Source organism: Pygocentrus nattereri, chromosome 1 (assembly GCF_015220715.1).
Source record: "Pygocentrus nattereri isolate fPygNat1 chromosome 1, fPygNat1.pri, whole genome shotgun sequence".
Classification (NCBI taxonomy): Eukaryota; Metazoa; Chordata; class Actinopteri; order Characiformes; family Serrasalmidae; genus Pygocentrus; species Pygocentrus nattereri.
The window spans coordinates 24,113,677-24,140,746 of record NC_051211.1 but is presented as its reverse complement, the minus strand read 5'-3'; the positions used below and the strand labels follow the sequence as shown (position 1 = coordinate 24,140,746).

General features: G+C 39.6%; 1 protein-coding gene and 1 long non-coding RNA gene across 2 annotated transcripts; both read left to right on the top strand.

Moving 5' to 3' along the window:
• The first annotated feature begins 425 nt into the window (after positions 1 to 425).
• LOC108437908 lies at positions 426 to 4,384 on the top strand. Its single transcript, XM_017715334.1, has 2 exons — positions 426 to 502; positions 1,694 to 4,384. Exon 2 carries the CDS (start codon positions 1,928 to 1,930, stop codon positions 3,395 to 3,397), a length of 1,470 nt encoding a protein of 489 aa, XP_017570823.1. The 5' UTR covers positions 426 to 502; positions 1,694 to 1,927; the 3' UTR covers positions 3,398 to 4,384.
• A 3,218-nt stretch (positions 4,385 to 7,602) lies between these two features.
• On the top strand, positions 7,603 to 16,353 carry LOC119263050. The gene is made up of 3 exons (XR_005130069.1): positions 7,603 to 7,755; positions 8,442 to 8,630; positions 15,313 to 16,353. It is a non-coding gene; the product is annotated as an uncharacterized LOC119263050 (long non-coding RNA).
• Positions 16,354 to 27,070: the final 10,717 nt, after the last annotated feature.

The following is a 27,070-nucleotide window of genomic DNA, read 5'->3' as shown; positions in this document are numbered from 1 at the left end:
TTGATAGTGAAATCAGTTAACTGAAGTCTTAAAATCAGCAGCGCTCGTCTTGGTCGGTGGTAGATTCATTTATTTCCTGGCAGAGGGAAAGAGCCTACACTGGTAGCAGTTGGTTAACTAGAGTGGTCAGGTTTGCAAAACTGAACACAAACCTCGATGCCACTTGTGCTACGTTCTTTAAATATAGAGTTCAAGGGTTAATCAGTAAAGAAATTGATCCTATATAGTAACATGAACCCATTTTATTAAGAGTGTACCTGATGTCATGACCATACATGAGGCACCGTTAGTCCTACAACTTCATGGTGTTGACTTGTGGTGCAGATCAGTTCAGATACTTTTTTGTGAGATTAGTCTTCAAGTTCATGTTCTGCTCTGGTGGGGGAAGGGGACTGAGTGTCATTTCCTGTTTTTATTCTACTAATGTAAGACGAGCTCGGGTGGAGCAGGCTGTGCCTACCAGTTAGATCTTGGACAAGAGCACATATTGCATTGGTCTTTGGTAAGTGGTATTTTTAATCAAGTAAATGTTACATCCAATGTAGGCTTTGTTGTGTGTGATATCTTTTGTATTATAGAAATGAATGAATCTGCATGAACGTGATCTTGTAGCCTGATGTTTATGCATCTGTTTGTGGTTGTGATTTTTTTTAACACAACCTGGATACATTTGTGTAGTCTAACGAGTGTCGTCTATGCGGTCAGGCTTGCACAAACATGACCACAGTTATGCCATCAGAACTGCGCATCGGCTGAATAGGTTTTAAGTTGGAATGTATGCTTTTGTATAACGATTTCTACCTGTGCATTTTTCATTTACTAATAAACTGCACTGTACTTTAACAAAGTTCTCTACACCCTTCTTCCATTTACCGCTTTATTGACCTAAAATGGGCATAGAGGTCTTCTCAAGTATTATTAACAGCAATAGCTTAAAGGATTTGCTCTGTATTTGTTTTTCAGTGCAAAGCAAACTATCTTGTTCAGTGCTACAGATTATAATATGTACTGAAACATACCCAAAGCATTAACAAGGTCCTGGAGGGTATGACATATACATTGTATATGCTTGGCAAAGCTGTCATACTATAAAATCAATATATTTCATCAGCCTATATTTTGTGAAAATTATACAATTAACTTGATTACAAAAGCTCTATAAATGTAATTTTTAGAAGGTTGCAAATATATTTTGTCACTGAATACAGGAAAAAACCCCAAACCTTGTTTATTATTGTTAGTTATAAGCTTTGTTCTAGAAAAATAAAACTGGGATGACTTAAGTCTTCTAGATTCATTAGGAGAAGTCTGCAACCACCCCAGCATCACCCCCACCCCAACTCCAAATCCAAATCCAAATCATTTATGTAAAAGCATTTACAAGAGATACAAAGCTAAAAGCTACTTAAGGAATGGTGTTTATCTGTGATGGGGAGAGCAGGGCACAACTTTTCCAATCTGTGATTGCTTAGAACTTTCAGTGTGTATATATGCGCATATTTGCACAAATAATGTCTGAAAGTGTAACAAATAACAAAAACAAAAGTGTTTGAATTCCCATTTTCCCTCACTATAGGTTCTTTCTCCTAATACAGTACCATACATCCTGCTGTATTAATATGCTACCTTCAGAACTTCTCATCATTTTGACAAATTATTAGGAATCATTTGATTTTTTTTTTCTTTCTTTCAGGAAGCAAAAATACAGATATTATCTCCATCAGCATTCTTGAAGGAAAGCTCTGTGCAGTGACTTTATAAATCTGCACTGTATTCTTTGCTGTACATGTTCCTTCAGACATATTACAGATAATACATTTGGAGAATCTGGCCACCCTCTGCTTCTGTATCTTTGTACTCTCCCATCTCATTATCAGTTTTCATCATCTGATTTTAATAAAGTAGAGACACATCAGACAATTAAAAAATGGCTGCATCACTTCCACCCAAGCTTCGCTTCCTCACTTGGAATGTCAATGGTTTAGAAACTGCTTTGCGCATTAAGCCACAACGGCAGCCTGACAGGCAGAAGGATGTATGCAAGGAATTGGAAGAGGCAGATGTGGCTTTCCTTCAGGAGACCCATATTAAAAGGGGCAATGAAGATGTTATGAGAGAGTTTCCAGAGTGGCTCCAGTTTTATACTACATTGGACAAAGCTGAAAGAGGGGTAGCTATATTAATTAAGAAAACCATTTCCTTCGAATACATTCATCATAGGCAAGATGATGATGGTTTCATTGTTCTCCACTGCAAGTTGGAGCATCAGCCATATACTTTGGTGAGCTTGTATCACCATCAAACAGATGAAGCAATTCTTGGTCGCCTTTCAGAGTATCTGCAGAACAATGCCACTGGAATGATGGTAATCGGAGGAAACTTCAATGCTGTATTCAGTCCCTTCATTGATAAAAAAGAGCCTACAATCAATCAAAGTCATTCAGTTTTGCTGAACCGGCTCAAGCTGTTCATGAGGTCTCTTCAGCTTGTGGATGTCTGGAGATGGCAGCATAATTTTATGCGCTTCTACACTTACTACAGAAGAGAAAGCACCTCAAGAATTGACTTTTTCTTTGTGCCAGAGGAGTGCCTGTGGCGTGTGCAGTCATGCAAAATTGAGGATGTACCAGCTAATGACCATCTCCCTGTGAGCCTAGAGTTGAACAATGCTGCTGTATCTTCAGGGGACCCTCCAACAGACTTCCCGACCAAATATACCTTTACAAATTGTGATGTGAGATGCACAATCGAGGACATTACCACAGCCATCAAGTCTCTGCAAGTGTCAGATACACCAAGACAGGATAAAATACCTGCGTCTGTGTACAAGACATTCGCTACTGATGGTAGAATATTACAATATTTGCAGATCTTGTACAGCAGAATCCTTGATGGATCAATAATGAATAATTTCAATGATTCAATCCAGCGTCAAATCCAGCGTCAAATCCAGCGTCAAGACGAGTGTCAAAACTTTCATTTCTTTAATGTTGACTATGTAATCTTGGCAACTATCCTTGCCAGGCACCTAGAAGAAAAGTTGGAATCCCTGTTAAGGAGCCACAGGAAGCCAAACTATAACACACGTATTGCAATGATCTACTACTTCCCTGAGGTTCCAGAATCTGTAGAGATGTCGCTTCTTGAGCATGCTTTTGAAAGTGCATCTCTTTCACCAGAATTTCAGGCCTTGGAAAAGATCCTTAGGAGGAGCCCTTCTTATGGCGCATCACAGTCTTACTTGTTGTGTCAAGGTTGCCCTCTGACTCCACTCCTGCACAGTCTCCTTCTGAGGTATGTCACCGAGAGAAGTGTAGGATGCACAACACTGGTGACATTGAAATTTATGCCTACAAGTACTTTGTCAACATGGTTGTTCCTAAGAATAGTCCTTTAGGAAGACCAGATGAAATCAATGTGAATGGACTGCAGGTCCGAAGAAACATCGCAACATCACTGGAGCATGTGTATGTCTACAATCCACTGTCATGATTCAATAGCAGTCGTGATCGAGTGCTGGAATTGTTCAGGCCCTTTTTCAAATTACCCACAAAGATATGATGATGCAGCCAAGGCCTGACCTGACCAAGAGCCATCGAGATAAATGTGGGCCATTGTTGACTGAGCTTAATCAATGACTTTGATTAAGCAAGAATTACGCTTGGTAATGTCTGTACTGTACTCGTATGATATTTTAAACTCCAAAAGACAGTCAGTGTGCTTGCTGGCTGACTGGTTTAAGTGATTCTAGCAACTAACTCACTTTTTTCAGTTATTAACTGAAGTATACCAATATTTATATATTTTTTATTTGATTTTATTTTAAAGACCTTTAATAACATTTAAGTCAGCAATTTATTGTTTGTTTTGAAAATTCACTGAGCTACAGACAAAGTCTAACAAAGAATTTGCCATGGAAAACATATAGCACTTGAACTGTCTACTATTCTTGTATGTACACCAACTGATGTACAGCCTCTTGATGTCTAAGCAAGAAACAATTCATAAAAATACTTAGAAGATATACCAGAGGATTACTATGAAGAACAACGTTGCATTTGAATGATTTCAAGAGTTCAGTATCTGGCTAACGCAAACAGCTTCAGAGTTTGATTTCCTGGTGCTGAAGTAAACGGGGTGATTGGCATGTGGACTGGCAACCAGCAAGGCCTTTGCAGAAGAGCGTGCAATGGAAATGGATCATCAAACTCAGTCACTGCTTGAGAGATCACTGAGACACTCTTGTTTCTTGTATTGCATGCCTTATATGTATATGTATACTGTGTAATCAAACTGAGCATAGTTTAATCTCTGAGTTTGAATGTGAAATGTATTATTTTGCTTTACTTGAATGCCTTAATAAATATATTGTGCTGCATTACAAGACTGCATAATTTCTGATTATCAGTTCATATTTAGTGATAGTAACAGCAACATAAACCCCTGGAGCAGAATTTAATATATGCATAGACATCACCAGTGGCCAGTCTTGGGATTCTTTCAGCGCCGCTATATATGTAGATGCAGGGTTGGCTCTAGACTATAGGAGTCCTAGGAAAGTTTTAATTCCCAGGTGAACCTAACTCGTCTTAACTGGCTATATGGAAAAAGAAAGGAGTATTATCTTTTGATCTTAGATTGAAGCGTTATACATGCAGATATATGCATCCACACCCACGCAAATTTAAATATCTCTCACAAAGATTTGACTAAAACAACAATGAAATCTGAGATGCACATCATCTCTTATGGCAATGGTTCCTGTCCTAGTGACCCCCTGTGTGCCCTTATTTTTTAATTTCTATGTAAAACATTTTCTGGCGGCTGATTCAAAATATTCATATTAAAGAAATTCAGTCACATCTAGTAATATGACTGATACATTAGCAAATCTAAATCATCTTTGTGTTCAACTTACTTGCCCAATTTAAACCCCTGGACCCTGGACCCTGGCCCTGCGGCCTGCAGTCTCATAGACTTTTCTTTATATCTTGAGACCCCCATTGAAGTGCTCATCCCATCTGATCTCTGAGGCTGCATGCCTGTAAGGGCAGTTCAGCTTGACTCCAGTGGTTGATACAGTGACCAAAATCTGAACATTTGTATATTAATTGTATGTTACTTATTAAGACATTCTTTATTTATGTGTCTACAATATTTTTGTGTTACTTGTTATTTTTTGCAGCTTGTGTTTTAATTTTGCGTGACTCCACAAGCAAAGCTTGCTGAAGCCAGCATCCCAAGAGGCTTCTCTGGAACTTTGCAGAAAGTCCACATTATCCCCCTTATGGCTCAGATGAATATAAGATTTAAACAACCTTACAGCTGCGTGGACTTTCTGAGTAATGTGTGTGGTCACATGTCTGCAAGTCCAGAGACAACTCGAGATTTTAGGTGTTCTTTGCCTGGGTTGCCATGATTTTCAGTATTGCATTTGTTATGATATAATACAACTTTGCAGACTGAGCTGGAGCTTTCAGGCAGCAGTGGAACCTATGCTAGCTCATGTACCATTTACAAATAGAGTGGATACTATCCAAAGATACCAATGATCCTACATGTGACTTCTGAGCTTTTATATGAAGTGTAAAATAGCAATAAATCAGGGAAAAAAAAAAAGGTTTTCCTGTGGGATTGCATTGCCTTATGATGCCCTGCATGTACAAGTTTTAGGCTGAAACCTTCCCTCAAAATGATTGAAAACAATGTCTCAGGCATCAGTGAGGTTCCCAGCACTACCACTGTTATCAATTCTGACCCAGTAATTTTCTCTAGAATGGAACATTTCACATCACACCACTCTGAATGATTTTTTTTCACAAATGACAGATTTCATTATGCAGATATTTTGAAAAATTAATAGGTTATAATGAAAAGGTTGATAAAACTATGCATTGTCAAGGTAGATTCAAGGTATTCTCACAATAAAATACACTGCACTTCAGAAACAGCTTAACTACACAAACAGAAATGGAAGATTCAGGAACTTCTGATTAATTTAACATTTTCAGCAGAGTGAAAAATTTGAAGATTTGCACTTTCATGATTTTGCACAAGAGGGCAGTATAAGCTCCTAAAACGTTTGCTATATTGTATATTGCTATACAATGAGAATCTATATTGTTAAAGCCTTAAAAATCCTTTTGTGATCAAGTTTGACATGATACCTTAATACACAAACTAAAAAGTAGGAAATATGTCATGAAACAACAAATTCAACTTAATTCATACATAATTGTAAACTATATATGTTGTACATAATAATAATAATGTCACAATATGTTTTCTAAGATTAGCTGTAAATCCAGGTTTACCTTATTAAACATCCTTAAAGCAAAGCACAAGAAAAACAGAATATTATTAAGATTTTAGCCTTTGAGTGAAATTTCACTGTTTTTATCCAACGTCCTGGATAATACAGTGGCGAAGATGTAAAAAAAAGTAAATCATTCAGAGTGGTTTGATGTGAAATGCTCTATTCTAGAGAAACTTTGAGTCATCTGCAGGGTTTCATTTCTCTAAAAGCTCTGTCACAGAAAGTTATTATACAATCCCATTTACCCAAACAGTTGGGATGCCATGCAAGATCTAAATAAAAACAGAATGATGTGCAAATCATGTGAGAAGATAACATATTAAAGGTTGAAACAGGAAAATTTTTCCATTTTGAAACACATTCCGAAAAAGATGATATAAGGCAACAAAGGACGTTGTGCAATGCGAACCCCAACATGGCTTTATTTACATCTTAATGATGTAATTATACAGTGGTTTGAAAAAATCTGTTGAATAGAAACCTTGAGAGGAACCGAGACTCAAAAGGGGAATCCATCCTCCTCTGGTCAACACCGGATAGCAAACATTGTTAGTATAAAGTATTATAGTACAAAGCGGGGAAAACAGGTGGAGCAATGGTTAATTAATGGTTAATGGTTAATTTGGGGGCAGTCATGGGCTGGAGGTTAGGGAACTGGCCCTGTGAGCAGAAGGTTGCTGGTTCGATCTCCTTGGCTGACAGTCCATGACTGAGGTGTCCTTGAGCAAGACACCTAACCCCCAATTGCTCCCCGGGCGCCGTGGATAGAGCTGCCCACCGCTTCGGGGAAGTGTGCTCACTGCCCCCTAGTGTGTGTGTTCACTAGTGTGTATGTGGTGTTTCACTTCACGGATGGGTTCAATGCGGAGGTGGAATTTCCCCAGTTGTTGGATTAAAAAAAGTATCACTTAGATTACTTTGAGTTTATGCAGCAGCAGCAGCATCAGGAGGGTCAGTTCAGGGTGAGGATTGCACTTCGTTGTACAACATGAAGCTCAATAGTGGTCAAACCGGCTGGCGAGCAGTGGGCACCCAATCAAGGCAGAGTCAGTTCTGTAAAGAGTGACAGGTTACAGTATTAACGGTATTGACAGAGTGCAGCACAGACTCCAGCAGGTCAAGTTATTACAGCCTAACTAAAAGGGAGAAACTGGAAAGATAACAGAGACATGAGGGCTCCCTGAGATGTCAGTGCCCATCCACTCCACCATCAGCAAACTTGAGTGAACGTGTGAGAGTGTAGCCATAATAATATTGATTCTGGCTGCTTTTCAAATGTTTATTTTATCTGAATATTATTGTGCAGTTGTTGTGAACTTCACTAAAGCATTACTCAGAGTCCTTGCGGAGTGATGAGTGAAGACTACTGTGAAATGTTATGGGGTTCCCCCGTTGTTGGTTGTAGGTGGGGCATTAATTAGTGCAACACGATGAGACGGGTAAGCCGGCGATTCTCTTTCTAAGAATGAAAAGAGTCTTTTAGTCACTGCTAAGGATAAACACCACGGTTGTGAAGTCGCAGTAATGCTTCACGTGTATGTGTAATGTTTTTTCCCAAACTTTTAAGTGCAAACAGTACTTTTAATGTGCCGCACGCACCTCGTTGTTTTTTTCATGCCTTATGCTGGAGAGAGAGAGAGAGAGAGAGAGAGAGAGAGAGAGAGAGAGAGAGAGAGAGAGAGACAGAGAGACAGAGAGACAGACAGACAGAGACACTAATCCTGCCCCATGTCTCGTGTGTTCAGGTATGATTGGATTGATGTTGTTTAAGCTAGTTTGTTTGGAGCTTGGAAAATTATGATGGCATGCTCACTGTGTAACTATAGTTTTCCCATATACAAGGCTCTTTTCCGTTGTAGTCTTTCAGAGTTTCAGCCAGATTATATTCAGTGTTTCATGTTTAAGCCTCTACTCAGTTAAATACAGATACAGTGGGTGTGTAAGTGTTCATTTAATGTGAACTTTTCATTCACATTTAAGCTGTTCAGAGTTCTTCTGTTTTGTTGTCTGGATATGTATATGAATAAAAAAAAAAAAAAAAAAAGCATTGTGAATGCTGAAAGAGAGAGAGCGAGAGAGCGTCTGTGCACGTGCACTAATCCTGCCCCATGTCTCATGTGTTCAGTATTCAGGAATAAACTACACAGAGCCCCATATCCCTGTGTGTGGTGTGGCTGTTTGAACTGTCCTGATCTGCTTGTCCTGCCTTGTTGATGTCCACTACAAGAGCAGTGGGATGCCAGCACCAACACTCCCAGTTAACCATAATACTCCATGACCATGAACCTCCAGATCTGCACCTTTTATCTGACAGGTAAGGCTCGATTAAACAAGTAGGTTTTTAGCCTAGACTTAAAGGCTGTGTCTTGAGTCCAGGACATTAACAGGAAAATTATTCCAAAGTTGGAGGGCTTTGTATAGAGGCTCTCCCCCCGATGTACTTTCATTAATTCTAGGTAATAATAGTAAGCCAGCAACTTGTGATCTAAGTAGTGATCTAAGGTTCATAGTATGAGAGAAGTTCACTCAGGTATTGAGGGGCAAGTCCTTTTAGAGCTTTATAGGTCAGTAAAAGAATTTTGTAATCAATGTGGAATTTAACAAGTGTATTACTATAATGCAGCAATTCACATGAAATTCAGACCAGACACTGGTATTAACTCAACAAAAATTCACATACATGCAGACTCCCTGCAGAAAAGACGCTGGACGCCTGGCCAGGGAATCAAACCCAGGTCATTTTTGGCACGTATTTATAGGTTAGTACTTTCACCCTGAAAAGCTAGTACCCACATCTGAATGCATGTAAACCAATCACTAGTCCCCAGAACTAGTCTTGACTTTCCTGGGGCCCTAAGCAAAATTCTACCAAGGGGTCCCCCTAATTTTTACACAGTCACACCTAACATCTAACAGTGCTCCACTACAATCCTCCCTTCTTTATAACAAATTGCTCTGTTTGTTGATCTAAGAATAAGTAGACGTATACAGAAAAATCAAAGTACAAACAAACAAAAAATAAAATGACAGATAACACTATTAAACACTATGAGCTTTATCAGCTGCATCAAATGGGCTCTTCCAGATTTCTTGTTATACATTTTCAAATATAAAATACTATTTATACTTTGGCTTGGCTAAATACTTGATGGTTATTATTTACTGAGGGATGTGCAACCACATTGCCCAGTATGCCATAAAGCTGATGTCAGTACATTGATGTCAGGGGCCAGACTGTATCTGCTGCACCATTTAAGGTGCAATGGGTGAAATCTGAACAAGAAGCTGCAAATAAGAAGCTGACATCATCAACTTTAGCTTTGTCAGTATGCCCAGCTAATCAACATGTTAAATTAAACATTTTAGCAGTAGTCAATATTAATCCATTGCTTTCTATTTTGCACTGATCCAGAGTTAACTTAACCTTGACTGAGAGGTTAGATAATCATTGTCTATAGATGAATTATACTCATCTATGAGGAGAGTGCCATCACACCCTTATATTGTCTGGACTAGAGGCTGCTGTTTCATTTTGTGCACTTGCAAATGTACACTTTTCCGCCTGTCATCTTTTCTGAGCTACAGATTGTAAACACTGTTGCCTATTTCACTACCTCTTTTTTATTTGCTGATATAAAATTTGGAGAGAACACGTTTGCCTGATTGCTGCTCTCCTAATCCACTATCATGGTGTTTTTTTCATGACCCGATTCACGTTTCCACCCCATATACTCTTCCTCGCAACAAGGGGGAGGTGGGGACTGCATAATTTGCAGGGCCCTACACAACGTATATAGTGATTATATAGGTCCGACTGGCTCTGTTTGTCATCAAGCTGTCACACATGGATAGAGGCAAAGAGCTCTCCCAAGACCGTCACAAAAGGATAGTTGAGCAGTTAAACAATGGCACCAGTAACCAACAGAATTCTCAACTCCTAAATGTTCCTATAAACACCAGTTAGGGCCGCTATCTGCAAGTGGAAGGAACATCACTTGACCATCAATTGGCCATGCAGGTCCTCACAAGTTTTAGAACTGGGCAGTCAGAAAGTTTGTCAGAAGAGTAGCCCATGAGCCAATGACCACTCAGAAAGACCTTCAAAAAGACCTGGAAGCAGCAGGTTTAGTCACCACAGAGAAAGGAACAGACCGTGCTCTCCACCGCCACAGTGGATAAAAGTGGATGGGTTGCTTCTCCTAAATGGGACAACAAGAACTTTTGCATGCTCTGCTGCCCTTTGCTTTATTGAGACCTGTCTCAGCAAATCCATTATATCTGCTGGGCCTTCATCTACACTGAGCAGCGTAACAGAGCTGTGTGAGGAAGCAAACAGTGTCAGAATTTGCTTCTACATTAACAAAGGTTGGTGTAAAGGTGTCACAGTGTTGAATAATTACTGTAGCCCAAACTGAAAGACATGGCTCATTTTATTTATCAGTTAAGTTTTCCTCCTTCATTCTAGTTGGTGTTTATGTCCCAAAATTAAACCATGAACTGCCAAGATATTTGTAGCTTTTTAATTGTTTTAACATTGGACCACTGCTACACCATTCTTAAAGACGAATATTGCTCTGTCTTCTGGGCAGCTTTGGGGCACTCTGATCACTGCTTGCTTCATCCTTTTTCCAACCTATAGACATAGACCAAAATCAGAAAACCCTATACTGACCAACTGGCTTCAGTCATCACAGAGATCTTTAACAGATCCTGGGAGATGTGTTAAGTCCCCTCTCGCCTCAAATGCTCCACCATCATCCCAATCACCAAGAAACCCTCTATTACAAGACTGAGTGACTACAGGCTTGTTGCTTTGACGTCTGTGGTCATAAAATCCTTTGAACAACTGGTGTTGGCCGGCTTGGAGGTTGTCACTTAGACCCCCTGCAGTATGCCTATCAGGAAAACAGGCCAATGGATGATGCAGTCAACATGGGACTGCACTACATCTTGCAACACCTTGGCTGCCCAAGGACATATGCTAGGATCCTCTTTGAGGACTTCAGCTCAGCATTCAGCACTATCGTCCCAGAAATCTTGTCAGTGGATAAGCAGCATCCTGACAGGAAACAGCAGGTGCATCTTGGGGAAGTCACTTCTGGTATCCGCACAGTCAGCATCTGTGCTCCTCAAGGATGTGTACTCTCACAACTGCTCTTCTCTCTCTAGACCAGTGACTGCTCTAAGGACCCATCTGTCAAACCCCTCAGGTTTGCAGAAAGAGTATTGTAAAATTATTTTAAAAAAAAACTTGATTGGTGCTGCCCTGCCCACCCTCCAGAATGTGTACTTTTCAAGAACAAGGAAATCAGGAAAATTACTACAGATTCTTTGCACTGTGGACGCAGCCTTTTCCAACTCCTGTCCTTCGGCAGGTGCTACAGAACCCTTTTTACTAAGGCCTGATCCCATTTCTTAATTTTACTTGTACCACTTGTTTTCGAGCATCACCTTGCCCTTTGGAACTGAGTTACAAGGAGTAGTGGTTGAAATCGTCCCCTATGAAATGGGACAACCTTCAAATAGAAAAAGAACATTACTTCATTAAAAGGCTGCCAGTGGTGCTCCTGCCAGTCTGCAGTGACTGCAGAGGAGCTTTAAAGTTCTCCTCACTGCTGGGCTTTAATTACATTTAGCGTATCACATGCTTTCAAAGAGGGGGTGAAGAGAATGAGTTATTTTTGCCAAACCCTGATTCTTTGGTGATATGAAGGTGCAGTCAACTGTTCGCTATCTTATATTTGATTTTTTCCTGTTCCACCTTAAATGGACCTTAAAAAAGGACCATAATACATTGAAATGACATTAAACAATGTTTGTTTTATTTTTTTTAAATAGAGAAAATAGTTTTATGCATTAACATAATACATTTAATTACATTTGTTGCTTGCACAGCCATCTTCATGTACAACCCCAATTCCAATGAAGTTGGGACGTTGTGTAAAACATAACGTGTTGCAGGCATTAAATTCAAAATGAGTGAATATTTGCAAAAAACAACAAAGTTTATCCGTTTGAACATTAAATATCTTGTCTTTGTAGTGTATTCAATTGAATATAGGTTGAAAAAGATTTGTAAATCATCGTATTCTGTTTTTATTTATGTTTTGCACAACGTCCCAACTTCATTGGAATTGAGGTTGTACATTTGTATATTGCATTTTATACTAGAAAAACACCAACAGCTAGAACCAAATTCCTTGTGTGTGTCAACATACTTAGCCAATAAACCTGATTCTGCATCTGATTCTGATCTTCAAGATTTAAAGACTGTTTAGAAGAATGGACCAAAATTCCACCTGAACCCTGTGAGAGATTAGTTTCTTCATTCAGGAAGCATCACAATGCAAACAAAAGCTTCTAAACCAAGTACTGAATACATTTCAGTTAGTCTTCAATACTTTTCCTCCGGTGCCATTCTACTTCAGTGCACATACTTTGTAATGGCATGCAATCTAATGATTTTTGTTATGAGCAGTGTAGTTTTATTGAGTTAATACTAATGTCTTATTTAAATTTCATTTGAAATGAAGTTGATGAATACTTATTTCCCCCACTATATGAATTAATATATGATATTATATTTAAAATACCTGTAATGCAACTAAAGAAAAACAGTTTTATTCTGTTTGAAGGTTTTGTTGATGTTCAAGAACAATAGAGTAGAAGTTCAGGGAATCATGCATTTAAAATTTTCCGTTATAAATCTTCACTTAGAAGATTTGCTCTATCACAATTCTGTGCTTTTGCACAAGAGGGCAGTGTGAGCTCATAAAACGAGCCTTACGTTTAGAGACCATGACTCCAGCACACAAACTGAAAAGCAGGCATGCATAAACATGAACAGAGGTATGTCATGAAACCACAGCTTCAGTATAGTTATTTCATAAATGATTGGAAATCATATGTGATGTACAGCACACTTTGTATTATGCTCTTATGGCATAAAAGAGAGTCCTGTATATTCTTCAAATCTGGCTTCAAAATCATCACGCATCCTGAAAGCAATGCACAAAATCATTAGAAGAATAGCCTCAAAACTTTGAGCCTTAAATGTAAAAACGTATTAAGAATCCCCACCTGAAGGCAACTGAATGTAAAACGAACTTCATACATCTGTGTTTATTATTAAATCTAAACACTGTGCTAAACCTAGTGATAACATTCTGATCAGCTGAAACCAATGAACATCAATAAACACAATACCTAGTTAATCCCTCATGGAAAGGATCGGTTAGATCATCAACCAGCAATGAACAGATTTCCTTTAAACACAAAGAAAAGACTTTTAATTTATAACTTTTAATAACTTTTAAAGACTGTTTAATTCTGTTTGAAGATTTTGTTTAATAATTAATTAATTATTATAATAATTAAATAATTAAATAATTATTAATTAATAATAATGATAAAAACCTCAGGTTCCAGTGACCTTAGACTGAGGCATTGCACTTGGCTGGTCTCAAGTTCACCTCCCCCTGAGACTGAGACAAGGCCAAGTCCAAATAATGTCAAGGCCAAGGCAAAACTGAGTCCAAAGACCCAGCTTGAGATTATGGTCATGAGACCAAGACAAGTCAAGACAACTACAACACTACCGGCAATGCTTAAGATGGCAACTTCATGATTTCATGAGTCAGTGTTTAAGCTTGTACCTTTATGCTTTCCTAGTTGTTTTATAACTGCCATTAACTTTGTGTCCATAGGGAAAAAAGTAAAATAAATATAAACGAGTAATACAGTAATAAGAATGAAGATGATTAAAACTAGGAGCACTCTTAAAAGGCACAGTACCTAAAGGGTTATTGGCTTGGACAATTTCTGCCTACTTTGCAGGTACCTCAGTTAACCTATGCAGGTTTTTTTCCTAATAAATTTGATGTAATGTATCTTGACAGAATGTGTATGATTTACAAATTTGGAAGTAATATTTGTAGGCGAGTAAGCAGGTCATTAATAAAAATGTTTTTATTGTGATTGAACACAATTTTTATTATGACAGTTGTACATTATTTTCTGATATGGCGAAAGCTGCAGCAGTGCTGTTCATTTAATCTTGGCACAAGCATTAAGGTGTGGAGGGTGTTAAATATTTTCACAGCAGGGGATTCGTGCCCTCCAACTTTCACCCCTCATTGCTCGCTAGCAGCTAAACACAGACTCATAAAACTTTACACACAAAGAGTTACAGGGAAAATATTTGTTTTATTACAATAACAAAAAATATCACAAAAAGGTCAGTTTCCATTTCACTGACACAGAGGCCACTAGAGGGCCTGCAAAGAGAAAAGCAACTAATTTAGAAAAACTTTAAAAAGAGAACTACCCATTCAAAGGTTCTTAAGGAAATCAGATGTAGTTCCTCTATGGGATCTTTACATTTTTTTTTGAAGAAACAAATAATATTCCAAACTCATTAAAGGGGAATTCCACAGATTTTTCAAAAATGTCTTCATAATGGAATCATTAAGATGATCAGAGAATCGTTCAGAGTGATTTGATATGAAATGCCCCATTCTCGAGAAATGTACTGAATCAAAATTCTTCGCAGTGGTGGTGATAAGAACCAGATACTTGAAGTGTTTAATGGTTCTAAAATCTCCCTCATAGATAGTTATTGGACATTATTAGACAATGTTTATGAATGCATATATAAAATGATAGTTTTGAGAGAAAGTTTTGGACTAAAGCACATGTTTTAATATACTTTAATAGTAGAAAAGTGCATGCAGGACACAGAAGACCCAGAAGATGTGTAGGTGCTTTCGGATAGTAATATAGCCAAATATAAAATGGCTATATTTGTGTTGTAGACATCATGACTCCTGGTTTATCACCACCACTTTAAAGAAACCTTAGTGGGCAAGTTTCTCCTCAGTGTGACAGAGGGTCTGGAATGGTCCACAGGGGTCACTTATAAGTTCAGGAACATTCAATAAATCTGTAAATGTAAGAGTGAAATGGTCAGTTTATCTGGACCTCCTGCTGTGTTTCAGGGGTTGTTTGAAGCAGTTAGGAAACCTGGAACAACACAACAGGGAGACCAACAAGCACATTCCATCTGCCACAATAAGGAGACTTACCTGGCACAGTGAAGGCCCCTGCTGATTCAAAGTACATTTGTCATGTTGCAGAACATGTGTTTTCTTTCATAATCCCAATAATCAGCTAAAGCTGTAGGACTGTGAGTGAAGTATCCAGTGAAACTGTTTGAAATAGCAGTGATGATGCATGCATTACCACTAATGCATTCATTTTACAATCTGGAAAACATTTATTTCTTGCAAACCAATTTTCATTCCTAAACCAACCGAGGTGCTCATCTACTTTCCTGTTATAAAACAATACCTGAAATGCTTCTGATTCATGTTTGACCCAGATTTAAGGTCTTTGGAGCATTACAGTACAACTATATTATCTGTGAGAATATTGAGAGCAAAGCAGAAGAAAACTAAAATAAGGAAAGCACATAATTCTCTGGAGGAAGATGATTGTACTATCTGATAACAGCAACCACAAGTGGATTTGATCTTCTTTCTAGCAGCCAGTGCCACAAGTAAATTAGTAGCTTTGTTTTAGGTTGTGTACCGTTTGATTTATTGCTTTGTAAAATACAGGCTTAAGAGCTTTTGAGTATTGTGCATTGTACCTTACCATAGTATTGTTTTCTTTTTTTATCCAAGCAACCAGAGAATCTACGCATGCCTGCTTAGTTTTATATATAGTGTTGATAATGGCTGATAAAAAAGGAAACTATATTTGGGTCCTTAGCTTCCTTCTAACAGTAATATTTCACAGAAATAACCAGATAATTCTAGTTTAAATTGAAGTCAGTTTATGATTTAATTGTAAAACTACTGTAAAACTTGCCATGCCATGAGCAATTAAGCTGTGTGGTTACTACAGCTTGCATGCATTGGCCATTCACGAATGCACTGTGGAATGGACACTGGAGATTCTCATTGCTTGCAAGGAAGTCGTACAGAAATCCTTTATCTAAATGGATAAATAAATCATTTTACTTTGCATGATGAAAAGAGCATGTTGCATTTCTTTACCTTGCCTGTGGCTTTTTGTGACAAGGCAATCATTTCAAGCTTCTAGATCAGAGATCTTTAAATCTGGACCTTGAATCCTGCTTTCAGTTTTGTATTTTGTGTTCGTTTGTAGCTGTTTGAACTGTTAAGAGAAGTGATTGACCACCAAGTGTCATACTTGCCGCTTGGGCAAATTATACGCCTTCATGGTTTAAGTTTTCATTCACGCAGACGACACTCAGATCTATGTTAGTGTTAGCCCTGTTCAGACTACACCACCACCTGCTCTGTTTGTACTAATATACACTGCTCAAAAAATAAAGGGAACACTTAAACAACACAATATAACTCCAAGTAGATCAAACTTCTGTGAAATCAAACTGTCCACTTAGGAAGCAACAATGATTGACAATCAATTTTACAGCTGTTGTGCAAATGGAATAGACAACAGGTGGAAATTACTGACAATTAGCAAGACACACTCAATCAAGGAGTGGTTCTGCAGGTGGGGACCACAGACCACTTCTCAGTACCTATGCTTTTCTTTTTGGTCGCTTTTGAATGTTGGTGGTGCTTTCACACTCGTGGTAGCATGAGACGGACTCTACAACCCAGACAAGTGGCTCAGGTAGTGCAGCTCATCCAGGATGGCACATCGATGCGAGCTGTGGCAAGAAGCTTTGCTGTGTTTGTCAGCGTAGTGTCCAGAGGCTGGAGGCGCTACCAGGAGATAGGCCAGTACACCAGGAGACGTGGAGGAGGCCGGAGGAGGGCAACAACCCAGCAGCAGGACCGCTACCTCCACCTTTGTGCAAGGAGCAACAGGAGGAGCACTGCCAGAGCCCTGCAAAATGACCTCCAGCAGGCCACAAATGTGCATGTGTCTGCACAAACCGACTCCATGAGGATGGTATGAGGGCCCAAAGTCCACAGATGGGGGTTGTGCTCACAGCCCAACACCGTGCAGGACGCTTGGCATTTGCCAGAGAACACCAGGATTGGCAAATTCGCCACTGGCGCCCTGTGCTCTTCGCAGATGAAAGCAGGTTCACACTGAGCACATGTGACCGATGTGACAGAGTCTGGAGACGCCGTGGAGAGTGATCTGCTGCCTGCAACATCCTTCAGCATGACGGGTTTGGCAGTGGGTCAGTAATGGTGTGGGGGGGCATTTCTTTGGAGGGCCGCACAGCCCTCCATCTGCTCGCCAGAGGTAGCCTGACTGCCATTAGCTACCGAGATGAGATCCTCAGACCCCTTGTGAGACCATATGCTGGTGCGGTTGGCCCTGGGTTCCTCCTAAGGCAGGACAATGCTAGACCTCATGTGGCTGGAGTGTATCAGCAGCTCCTGCAAGATGAAGGCATTGAAGCTATGGACCGGCCCGCCCGTTTCCCAGACCTGAATCCGATTGAGCACATCTGGGACATCATGTCTCGCTCCATCCAGAAAAGACAGAGTTTTAACAAGAATGTAAAAACCGTCCCGGTGAGTGAGGCATGGGCGACGGTGGCAAGGAAAAACTCCCTCAGAGCTGAGGAAGAAACCTGTGGAGGAACCAAGGCTCTCCAGGGGGGGGACCCATCTTCCTCTGGTCAAATTCCCTCAGAGGTGAGGAACAAACCTGGGCAGGAACCAAGGCTCACCAGGGGGGACTCATCCTCCTCTGGTCAGACTACCTACAAGTGATTATGCTACTAATATTAATAGCAGCAGGAGTATTAGTAGTAGTAATAGCTAGGAGTCTATGAGAATATCAGTGTAGGGTGGGCAGTTAGTCCAAGAGAGGTGGCGGTAGCTGGGGCGTGGGCAGCTGGTCTGAAGCGGGTAGCAGGAGGGTTCAACAGTCAGTCGTCCTTCACTGTCCAGCCGGACATGTGGGTGGTCATATACTCTGAAAAAAGGCAGGGAGAGGGAATTAGTTTTATTCTGTTTGTACGTAAAACAGAGAATGTGAACATTTCCAGAGTGTGGCCAATGACTCCGGCAGATCTGACTATGACAGCTGAACTAACAGGAGAGAACCAGAAGGACACACAGACACGAGAGCACTCTGAAACAGTTTGGCATCCCTCTCTGTCTTCATTAAAATCTCTATTAAAGACCTACTTGTTTTCACTGTGTTATCGTTGCTCCGTTTATACTTGAATGTTTACCTGTACTGTGAATTTGTTTAATGTGTTGTTGTTTAATGTGTTGATGCTCTTTGATTGCAAAGCATCCTTGAGCATGGGAAAGGCACTATATAAATAAAAGTGGTGATGATGATACGTAGCAACGATTACAAAATGCAGGGCCAAATCCTCTAAAATATAGAAGGATTTTGTGTTATAGCTTAGCACAGTATTCTGTAGTTTAATAATTAATCAGTTTATCAAAAAATACAGACTTCATGGAAACAAAACATATTTAACTAGGTTTTCATTTGATAAGTCATTTTTTATTTGCTTTTACTTGTTTTTTTCTTTCATTTTCAGAGCTCATTTCACTGCTTGAGATTGATTGCTTGATTCTTTAGATGCTGCACTGCTTCTCCTGAGGTGTCCAGTCTTATTCTCAAAGGGTCAGTGTGGCTGCAGAGTTACATTACAAACTGTATCACATCTGATTACACTTGTTTAGTTAGTTGGTATTAGTCTAGACAGTTTGGACACTCCTGGTGTGAACGCTCAAACCAGAGGTCTTCAAATCTGGCCCTGAATCTAGTTTCCAGTCATGGCTGTTATAATTACTGGTAGTTAACTGAACTACTGTTGTAACTGATTGGCCACATAGCATCTTACTTGTCAGTGATTTCAAAATCCAGGACTGAAAAGTGGACCTCAAGGCCCAGATTTGAATAACACTACTCTAACCTGTTAACATGGGCATCAAGACGCTCTGTCTGGCTCACACCACACAGAGATAACCATGTGTTTGAAACAGGCCAAAATCATCAGGAAGCACAATTATAACCCTTTCATGTCTTAACATTCAGTGAATTAGGTTTTAGGGGCTTTCAGTGCTTTAAATACAATCAAAATGATTTTGTTTACTTCTCAGTGAGCAAATGACGCTAAAATGTAGGATTCCTGTTTAAATGAAAAATAAACTGGTTAATTTAAATATTCAATCTTTAGTAGAGTCAAAGAGATATAGTCATAGTGATGAGAAAGGCATTTTAAAAATGCTTCAAAGTAACATATTCTAATGCCAAAAGGAAAGGAGAGAGAGAGAGAAGGTCAGAAAGAGGGATGGAAGTAGGTGGAGTGGTGGGCGTTTGTGTCTGGGTGTCACTACCGCAGCAGGAGGCCAACTAAAAGGAAGAGTGGGGGGGGGGCTGGCGAGCTGGAGAAACAAGAGACAAGAAGAAAAGAAAACAGAGATGGTGGGGGGCCCCGGCTGAAGATTGCTAAAGTGCAAAACCTCAAGAGCAAATGGAGAGTGTCTCCATTAGTATGTCAAAGGAGATTTCTCCATGAAGCAAAGTCATTGCGTTATCCCCACTCACTGATTAATGAGGATAATCTATGTGAGCAAATACAAATCTCATTTAAGGATTAATATTCATAATGCTCACAAACTGGCCTTAATAAATGACTGTATGAATTATTCAGAGTGTGCTGAGAGTGAAGGATAAAAACATTCTACTTTTTTTTTTTATTTCAAGTGACCTTTCAGCAACCTAGAATAAGCCACTTCTGATTGATAGGATTCAATATTTGTCAACTTTTCAAATTATACATGCATTTTTGCTTATGCAGTAAGCATGCATTAACATACAACCTGTTACATTAAGAGGCCAATCTCTTCTCTATTGACATTTTATTGAGCCCTTTATTTTAAATACAGGGCATCAAACAATGCCATAACATGATTTTTAGCAAATAATGTCACAGATGGTATATGTTAACTAACTAATCAGGCTACGCAATCATAGTCTTTATAAATTAACAATGTGTACATAATTCTGTCACCTGTGTCTTGTTTGAGGAAAGTATTTAAAAGGAAGCAAGGTAGGGATTAGTGAAATAGCCCTCACCTGTTTGCACCTGTTTTCAATCGATCACCTGTTTGATCTGAGGGATTTGTAACATTCTCAGTGCTGTTCCTCTGAAAATTTCACACCAGGAGACAGATTAATGGGCTCCCTCAAAGAACAGTTCCTGCCCAAACCTTCTTCAACCTTTATATAAACGACTTACCCAAGACCAGATCTAGCAAATTCATGGATGCTGAAGATATCTGCCTGGCAGCCCAAGCACCAGACTTTGATTCTTTGGAGTTGGTGCTCACTGAAGATGTCTAACACCAAGTCCAGCAAAGATAGGACATCAAAATGCAAATGTTACCAGAAAACTAAAAATCCAGCTGAGTGGAACTGTGTTGGAGTAACCACTGATAGGGCTCTGTTAAGGGGTATCTGAAATGAGTGGCAGCTAAGGTGAAGTCCAGAAACAACCTGCTGTGCAAGCTTGAAGGAACTAAATGGAGTGCAGCAGCTTCCGTAATGTATATCTCAGCACTGTAGCAGAATACTGTTCTCCTGTCTGGTCTAAATCTCCCTATATATATATATTACATGGATACTTGGAAACTTGGCTTAATGCAACTTTGCACACCCCTTCCCTGGCTCCCTATTCTATAAATAAAGCTCCACCACTGTCATGATTGGCCCCTCCCAGTCCTGTCCATGTGTTCATGTTGTGTTTTGGTTTAGCCCGCATGTTCTTTGTTTTGGTTTTGTAATCCACCTACCTTGTTTAGTGACTCTGCCCCTGATTGTTCCCACCTGTGTTTCCACCTGTGTCTTGTGATCCCTTGTTGGCCCTGTTATATTTAAGCCCTGTGTTTGCCGTTTGTCTTGACTTGTCTTTCTCTGACCTGTCTGCATTGGTGGATGTATTGTATTCTCATGGTGTTTGGTGTTGGATTCAGTGTTCATTTCGTGATGTCTGTCCCTCCTGCTCTCCGTGTTGGATGTTTGAATCTGGACTGTCTAGACTATGACCCTGGATTTGCCCACAATAAAAGTCGCTTACCTCAGCAGTCAGCCTCCTTGCTCCCGACCGTTAAAACCACACATTCCAATGAGTTGTACTCACCCAAAGAATTCTCCAAAAGGTAAGTGATTCCCCTCACTTACCAACATATTCCATGCAGACATTTTTAACCCACCAGCAGCTCATATCCCATCAACATACCGAATCTGGGAAAAATCCTCCCTCAACAGACTTCACTGTTCAGTCAAGAATGGGAATCCAAGGATGTCCCAAGTAAACATCTGGAGTCAGACCCTATCCACGAGGTCCCTAAAACCAACCTCTCATGAACAGAGAGGTCAATACTCAACAAATTAATGTCTGAGCAGCCTTCACAAGTGGGGCAGCAGCCCAAATCCACTGTGTGCATGAGGGCAGGAACAAATAATGGAAAAATCTTGCCCCTCTAAAGGCTGAAAGGACGATGATCTGCCCTCCAGACTGTAGATCAACATGCATTTGTTTGGCTTAAGGACTTTGCATTCACTAAATAAATGCTGAAAGTTAAGATCCATGTGAGGGTGCGAGTGAATGTGACAGTCATTCTGAACACTAAAAGCTGAGACATCTAGAAAAAGCAGTGCTTAGATGGAATGAGATTTTAATAGCGCAAACCATTAACACTTCAGTTTTGTCAAAGGCTAGGCTAAATCAACGTCCAGAAAAAAAGCCCTGAAAAAGTAAGATGTCTTTGGTGATTTCTGGAATCACAGCTGCATATTTATATCAACTGAGGCACAGACTTCTTTCTTTGAGCCCTTTTAAGCATCATCTTTTCCTGGCAAAGATTTCTTACGTGTTAAGACATAAAATTGTTGGGACTGAAAACACTTTTACAAATCGCATTGATCTTGAAAATGCCATTGTTTTCTTTTTGCCATGAACTTCTCAGTCATCACATTCATTCGTTGGACTTCCTTCTGAGTTTAAAATGAGGTGCAGCTTCGTTTTAAGAAGATGGTCATGGGATCATTAAGACTTGCATTCCATCTAATGCGTTTTGTTTTTTTGGCACAACATTAAACTTCTGAACGGTTTCCATAAACCATCTCAAAACACCAACCATTGCTACAAGAGGCAACAATTCAATGTGCCGTCTGCACAGCTAAATGATCATCTTCTAGTGCTTTGTTGATTCAGTTAAGATTCTATTAACATCATTTAACTTCTTTTAGACATTTTTGCCTTGTTTTAAGTAATTCGAATAAGTAAAAGTCTCACTATATTGCAGATACATTTTCTTGTTTTCAGAAATGTGATATCTTTCAAAATGAGAATTTGGTACAGAGTGATGTAGAAATTATTGAGCAGTGAGATTACCTTGTCCAAGAATAAGCAAGTGTCATAACATTGGCAGATATAATTAGTATCTTCTTAAGACTTCCTTTTTTTTGCATAATTACCCTAATGCTGGAGCTATACTAACATTAACAGAGGCATTATATAGACTCTGCAGAGGCTGTGCAGCACTCTATTCTGGTTATTTGCTTTGTTCATGCTTTTATTTCTTCTGGAAATGCATCACATACGTTTGCCACAAAACAAAACCCAATAACATACATATGGGCTTCAAGACAAGGCCAGAAAGGCCAAAAGAAGTCTGGGAAACCAGTAACAAATTATTTCAACATGACTGACCTTTTCAAATGAATTCTAGCAGTGTTTTTATACATATCAGTTAATGTGGCTGTTAAAAGAAGCCTTCCAGAACCAAGAACATCTGTGTACCCTTGAAATTGCTCTTTTGAAGTTAGTTGTTATGGAAGTGTAATGAATATGGATTTTCTGCATCTTGATGGCAGAGATTGATTACTGACCAGCCTATTATTTCCAAGGCACAATGGCCTTTGACTGCCAGGTTCCTTGGGGGGGCTCAAACCACAAGGCAGATACAAATATTGGATGAACAAATAGCTCATGGATGCAAGCAAATGACTAATAAGTGGAAAATGTTATCCATTCTCAGGCCTTTTATATTATGGTATTTTCTTGTTGCCATTCAAACAAGATATTTTAGATGGTATGTGATAGTTTATTGTTCTCCATGTGTGGGTAGGACTACTTCTGTTTCTGCACTTTGACTCGATCTGGCTTCAAAGAACAAGAGAAGAAATCTCGATGCATTTCTTACACAAGATTCCTCAAATAATTTTCACCTGGTTTATGTTTATATGATTACATATCATATCAGTTTAATATGCTTCACCTCTTGTGGACTGTTATTATTACTTATTCAAGGAATAAAGAATGATATAAAGACAAGGATGGTATTTGTGGCAGATTATTGTTGTTTGATCTTATTTTCCTGTTTATTCTTCAGTTCATTTTACACTAAGTGATCTGCTGGTGATCTGAATTCAAAAGTGATGGTGCATAGAAATTTGAAAATTGGTCTTCATTTCAAGACATCATAGCAACACCTTAGCAATGGCCTAGCAACAGCTTAGCAATCTCCTGGGACAACATAGCAGTGGCCTATCAACTATTTAGCAACCACCTAGGATACCTTAGCAATGACATAGTAACCCCCTATCGTACCCTAGAAACAATCTAGCTACACCTTAGCAGCTACCTGGGATACCATAGCAGTGGCCTATCAACTACTTGGCAACCACCTGGGATACCTTTTAAAATTGTCATGGAAACATTCTAGCAACCATCTTAGATGCTATATAAACAACCTAGCTACACCATAGCAACCACCTTAGATGCTATAGAAACATCCTAGATGCACCTTAGCAACCACAAATCTTAAACCTTAGCAACTACCTGGGTTAGCACAGCAGCCACCTAATAAACTACATTGCATAGATTAGCAGATATTGTGCAACATGTTAGACTTACTTTAAAAACGCAAAATTGAAAGACAGTTGATTGAAACTATCAGAAGCCATATATGTATGACAAGCAGTCTCCTTTGCCCCGAGTCATTTCATCTGTATAAGTGGAAGCAGGGGTGGGAGTTAAAAAGGTGCTCAAGTGGAGTCTGCTGTGTATTGATCTGGGCCAGGCAGACCTTGCAATCTTCATCGGCCTTGATATGACACCAGCACAGGTGTTTTTATTGATTTAATGATGAGACGGTGAGTCACTGCTCTATTGAGATGTCTTCTAGAAAGTTATCCCTTGACAGGAGCTCTTGACTACTGTAAGCATAATTAACAAGATTTGATAAATGAGTTGGATTGGATGATGTACTGCATGTACATCTTCAGCAGTTCATAGATATGGAGGAACTACTACGTTGGTTGACTGTTTGTTTGGTGGCCTATTAGATTTTGTGACTGGCAGTTGGGTGTTGCACACATTTACCATACCATTTGTGGTCAAAAAGGACCAGCGAGTCCTTGTTTTGACTGCAAAGTTTGCTAAAACAACTTCTAAACAAATGAGAGGAGTCAAAATAAGAAGCCAAACTGCTGCTTTTTGTCTCTGCTGTGATGATTAAGAGATGCTTTAGAAAGGTTATGTAGTGGTGTGCAACCCAGAACACTTCCATAAATAGTGATCAGATCACAATTAACATTGGACTTCTGCTTTGCTCCGCCTACTTATGATTGGTACACCCAAAATGTATGTAAATGTGATGTATGGGTGGGGCCTTAGACTCAATGGCAGAATGAAAGCATGCTAACAAGTAACCAGTGCAAAGAAGTCTTCTAGTACCAAAACGTTCAAGGTCCCTGAGAACATCTTGTTTGCAGAGCACTGTAGCTGGTTGATGGTTGTTTTGACTAGATTATTAATAATAGGTTTTACCATCCATCAATCCATTATCATCCACTTATCTAAGTCTGGGTTGCGGGAGCAGCAGCCCAGGCCTCCCTCTCCCCCACTACCTCCTCCAGCTCTTCCGGAGGGATAACGAGGGGAGAAAGCTCATTTCGGCCACTTGTATCCACGATCTCGTTCTTTCGGTCACTCCCCAAAGCTCGTGACCATAGGTGAGAGTCGGAATGTAGATTGACCAGTAAATTGATAGCTTCGCCTTCTGGCTCAGCTCTCTCTTCACCATGAAGGACCGGTATAGGGTCCGCATTACTGCAGACGTGGCACCAATCCACCTGTCAACCAGTTCGTATACTGCCAGCTATACGAACCAAGCTCCTGCTCCGTTTGTACAGGGACTGAATGGCTTGTAACAACCCATACTCCCAGAGCACTCCCCACAGGATCCCTCGAGAGACGTGGTCGAATGCCTTCTCCAAATCCACAAAACACATGTGGACTGGTTGGGCGACCTCCCACGCACCTTCCAGGACCCTGGTGAGGACAAAAATCTGGTCCAGTGTTCCACGACCAGGGCGAAACCCACATTGTTATAAATGACCCACAGCTCTTACAATAAGAGAGAACTGCATGCTTCGTGATCAAAAATGTTATTTTTCTACTGGGTTATCTGTCATGCAGAGAAAATGATAAAAATGACCTTTTTTTACCCAAGGTTTAGGGGTGGGTGTGTGTGTGTGCTGTAGTAATGAATAGAAAAAACAAGCCTGGTTTTGAGATTTGGCCAAATGCGTTTTATCTCCTCTTGAATGGATGTTGCTTGAACCTAGTTATTGTGAACAGAGTAAACACAGAGCCTCATACAGCGTAAGTGCAGGATGTTGCACTTGAACTGCCTGAAGTACAAGCAGCATTTGGGGTGAGTGCACCAAATGGACTGTAGCAGCTCACATTGATACAGTTCTTGTTTGACACACTGCAGTTACCAACTTTGACCTCAGGAAAGATAAATGTTGTCATAACCAGATTAAGAGGCCTGGCCTCTTCCTGTTTCTCCCATTATGTTAAACATGACTGTAAAATGCTAGTGATTCCTCAATGAATGAAGGTGAAGGGAAACTTGAATGTTTTTTTTTTTTGCCAGTTATGTGGGGACAAATTGATTTTGGAGAGCTGAAGAACATACTCCATAAAAAAAAAATACCAGCAGGACGCTAACATTACTGTTACTGAGTGCTGATGGGAGGACGATGATCAGCTCATTGACTATGAAGCAGTGTGAGCACACGTAAATTCCACCGATTTAATGATGAATTGTGCAAAACTAAGATGTAAAAATTCACTCAGCATGGTTTGATGTGAAATGGTGCATGCATGACACTGTAAAACAAAGCACTACACAAATAATGCTCATTTTTTCAGATTTATCACTACTTTGCTACTTATCACTACTATTTACTGCTACTGCTATGAACAGTATGGGTAAAAACCCAGACATGCATGGGTTCACTGGTTGTTTTGAAAGTTTATAAGTTGGAAGTTGTTTTGTTTAGTAAATAAACTGGCTATATTTGAGTTGTAGACAATTTAGTATGTTTCTCTACAATCAGCTATTTAGCATCAAGCTGCTGTTAAGAGCCATTTGTTGCAACAAAAAAAACGAACCACCTTGGGAGCCACGACATTTCGTCCCTTTTTTTGAAGTAACGTCTTATCATCTTGGCTGTAAATGTCTCTGTATGTGCTGATGTCCTAGTAAAGGCTAAACAGTATAAATAAAAATGCAAATTTGCTTTACTCCACTTGAAGCTTTAGCTCGGCTATTGATGTTTTTCTCCGGCAGAAAATTTTTCCACAAAAGGGCTTAAAGAACAGTTTCTTGTAAAATGTCTCTTAACGTTTGTCATTCGCCAGCTTCTTGTTTGAATTTTCATCGTTCCACTTTAAATGATACCTAAGGTGGCAGA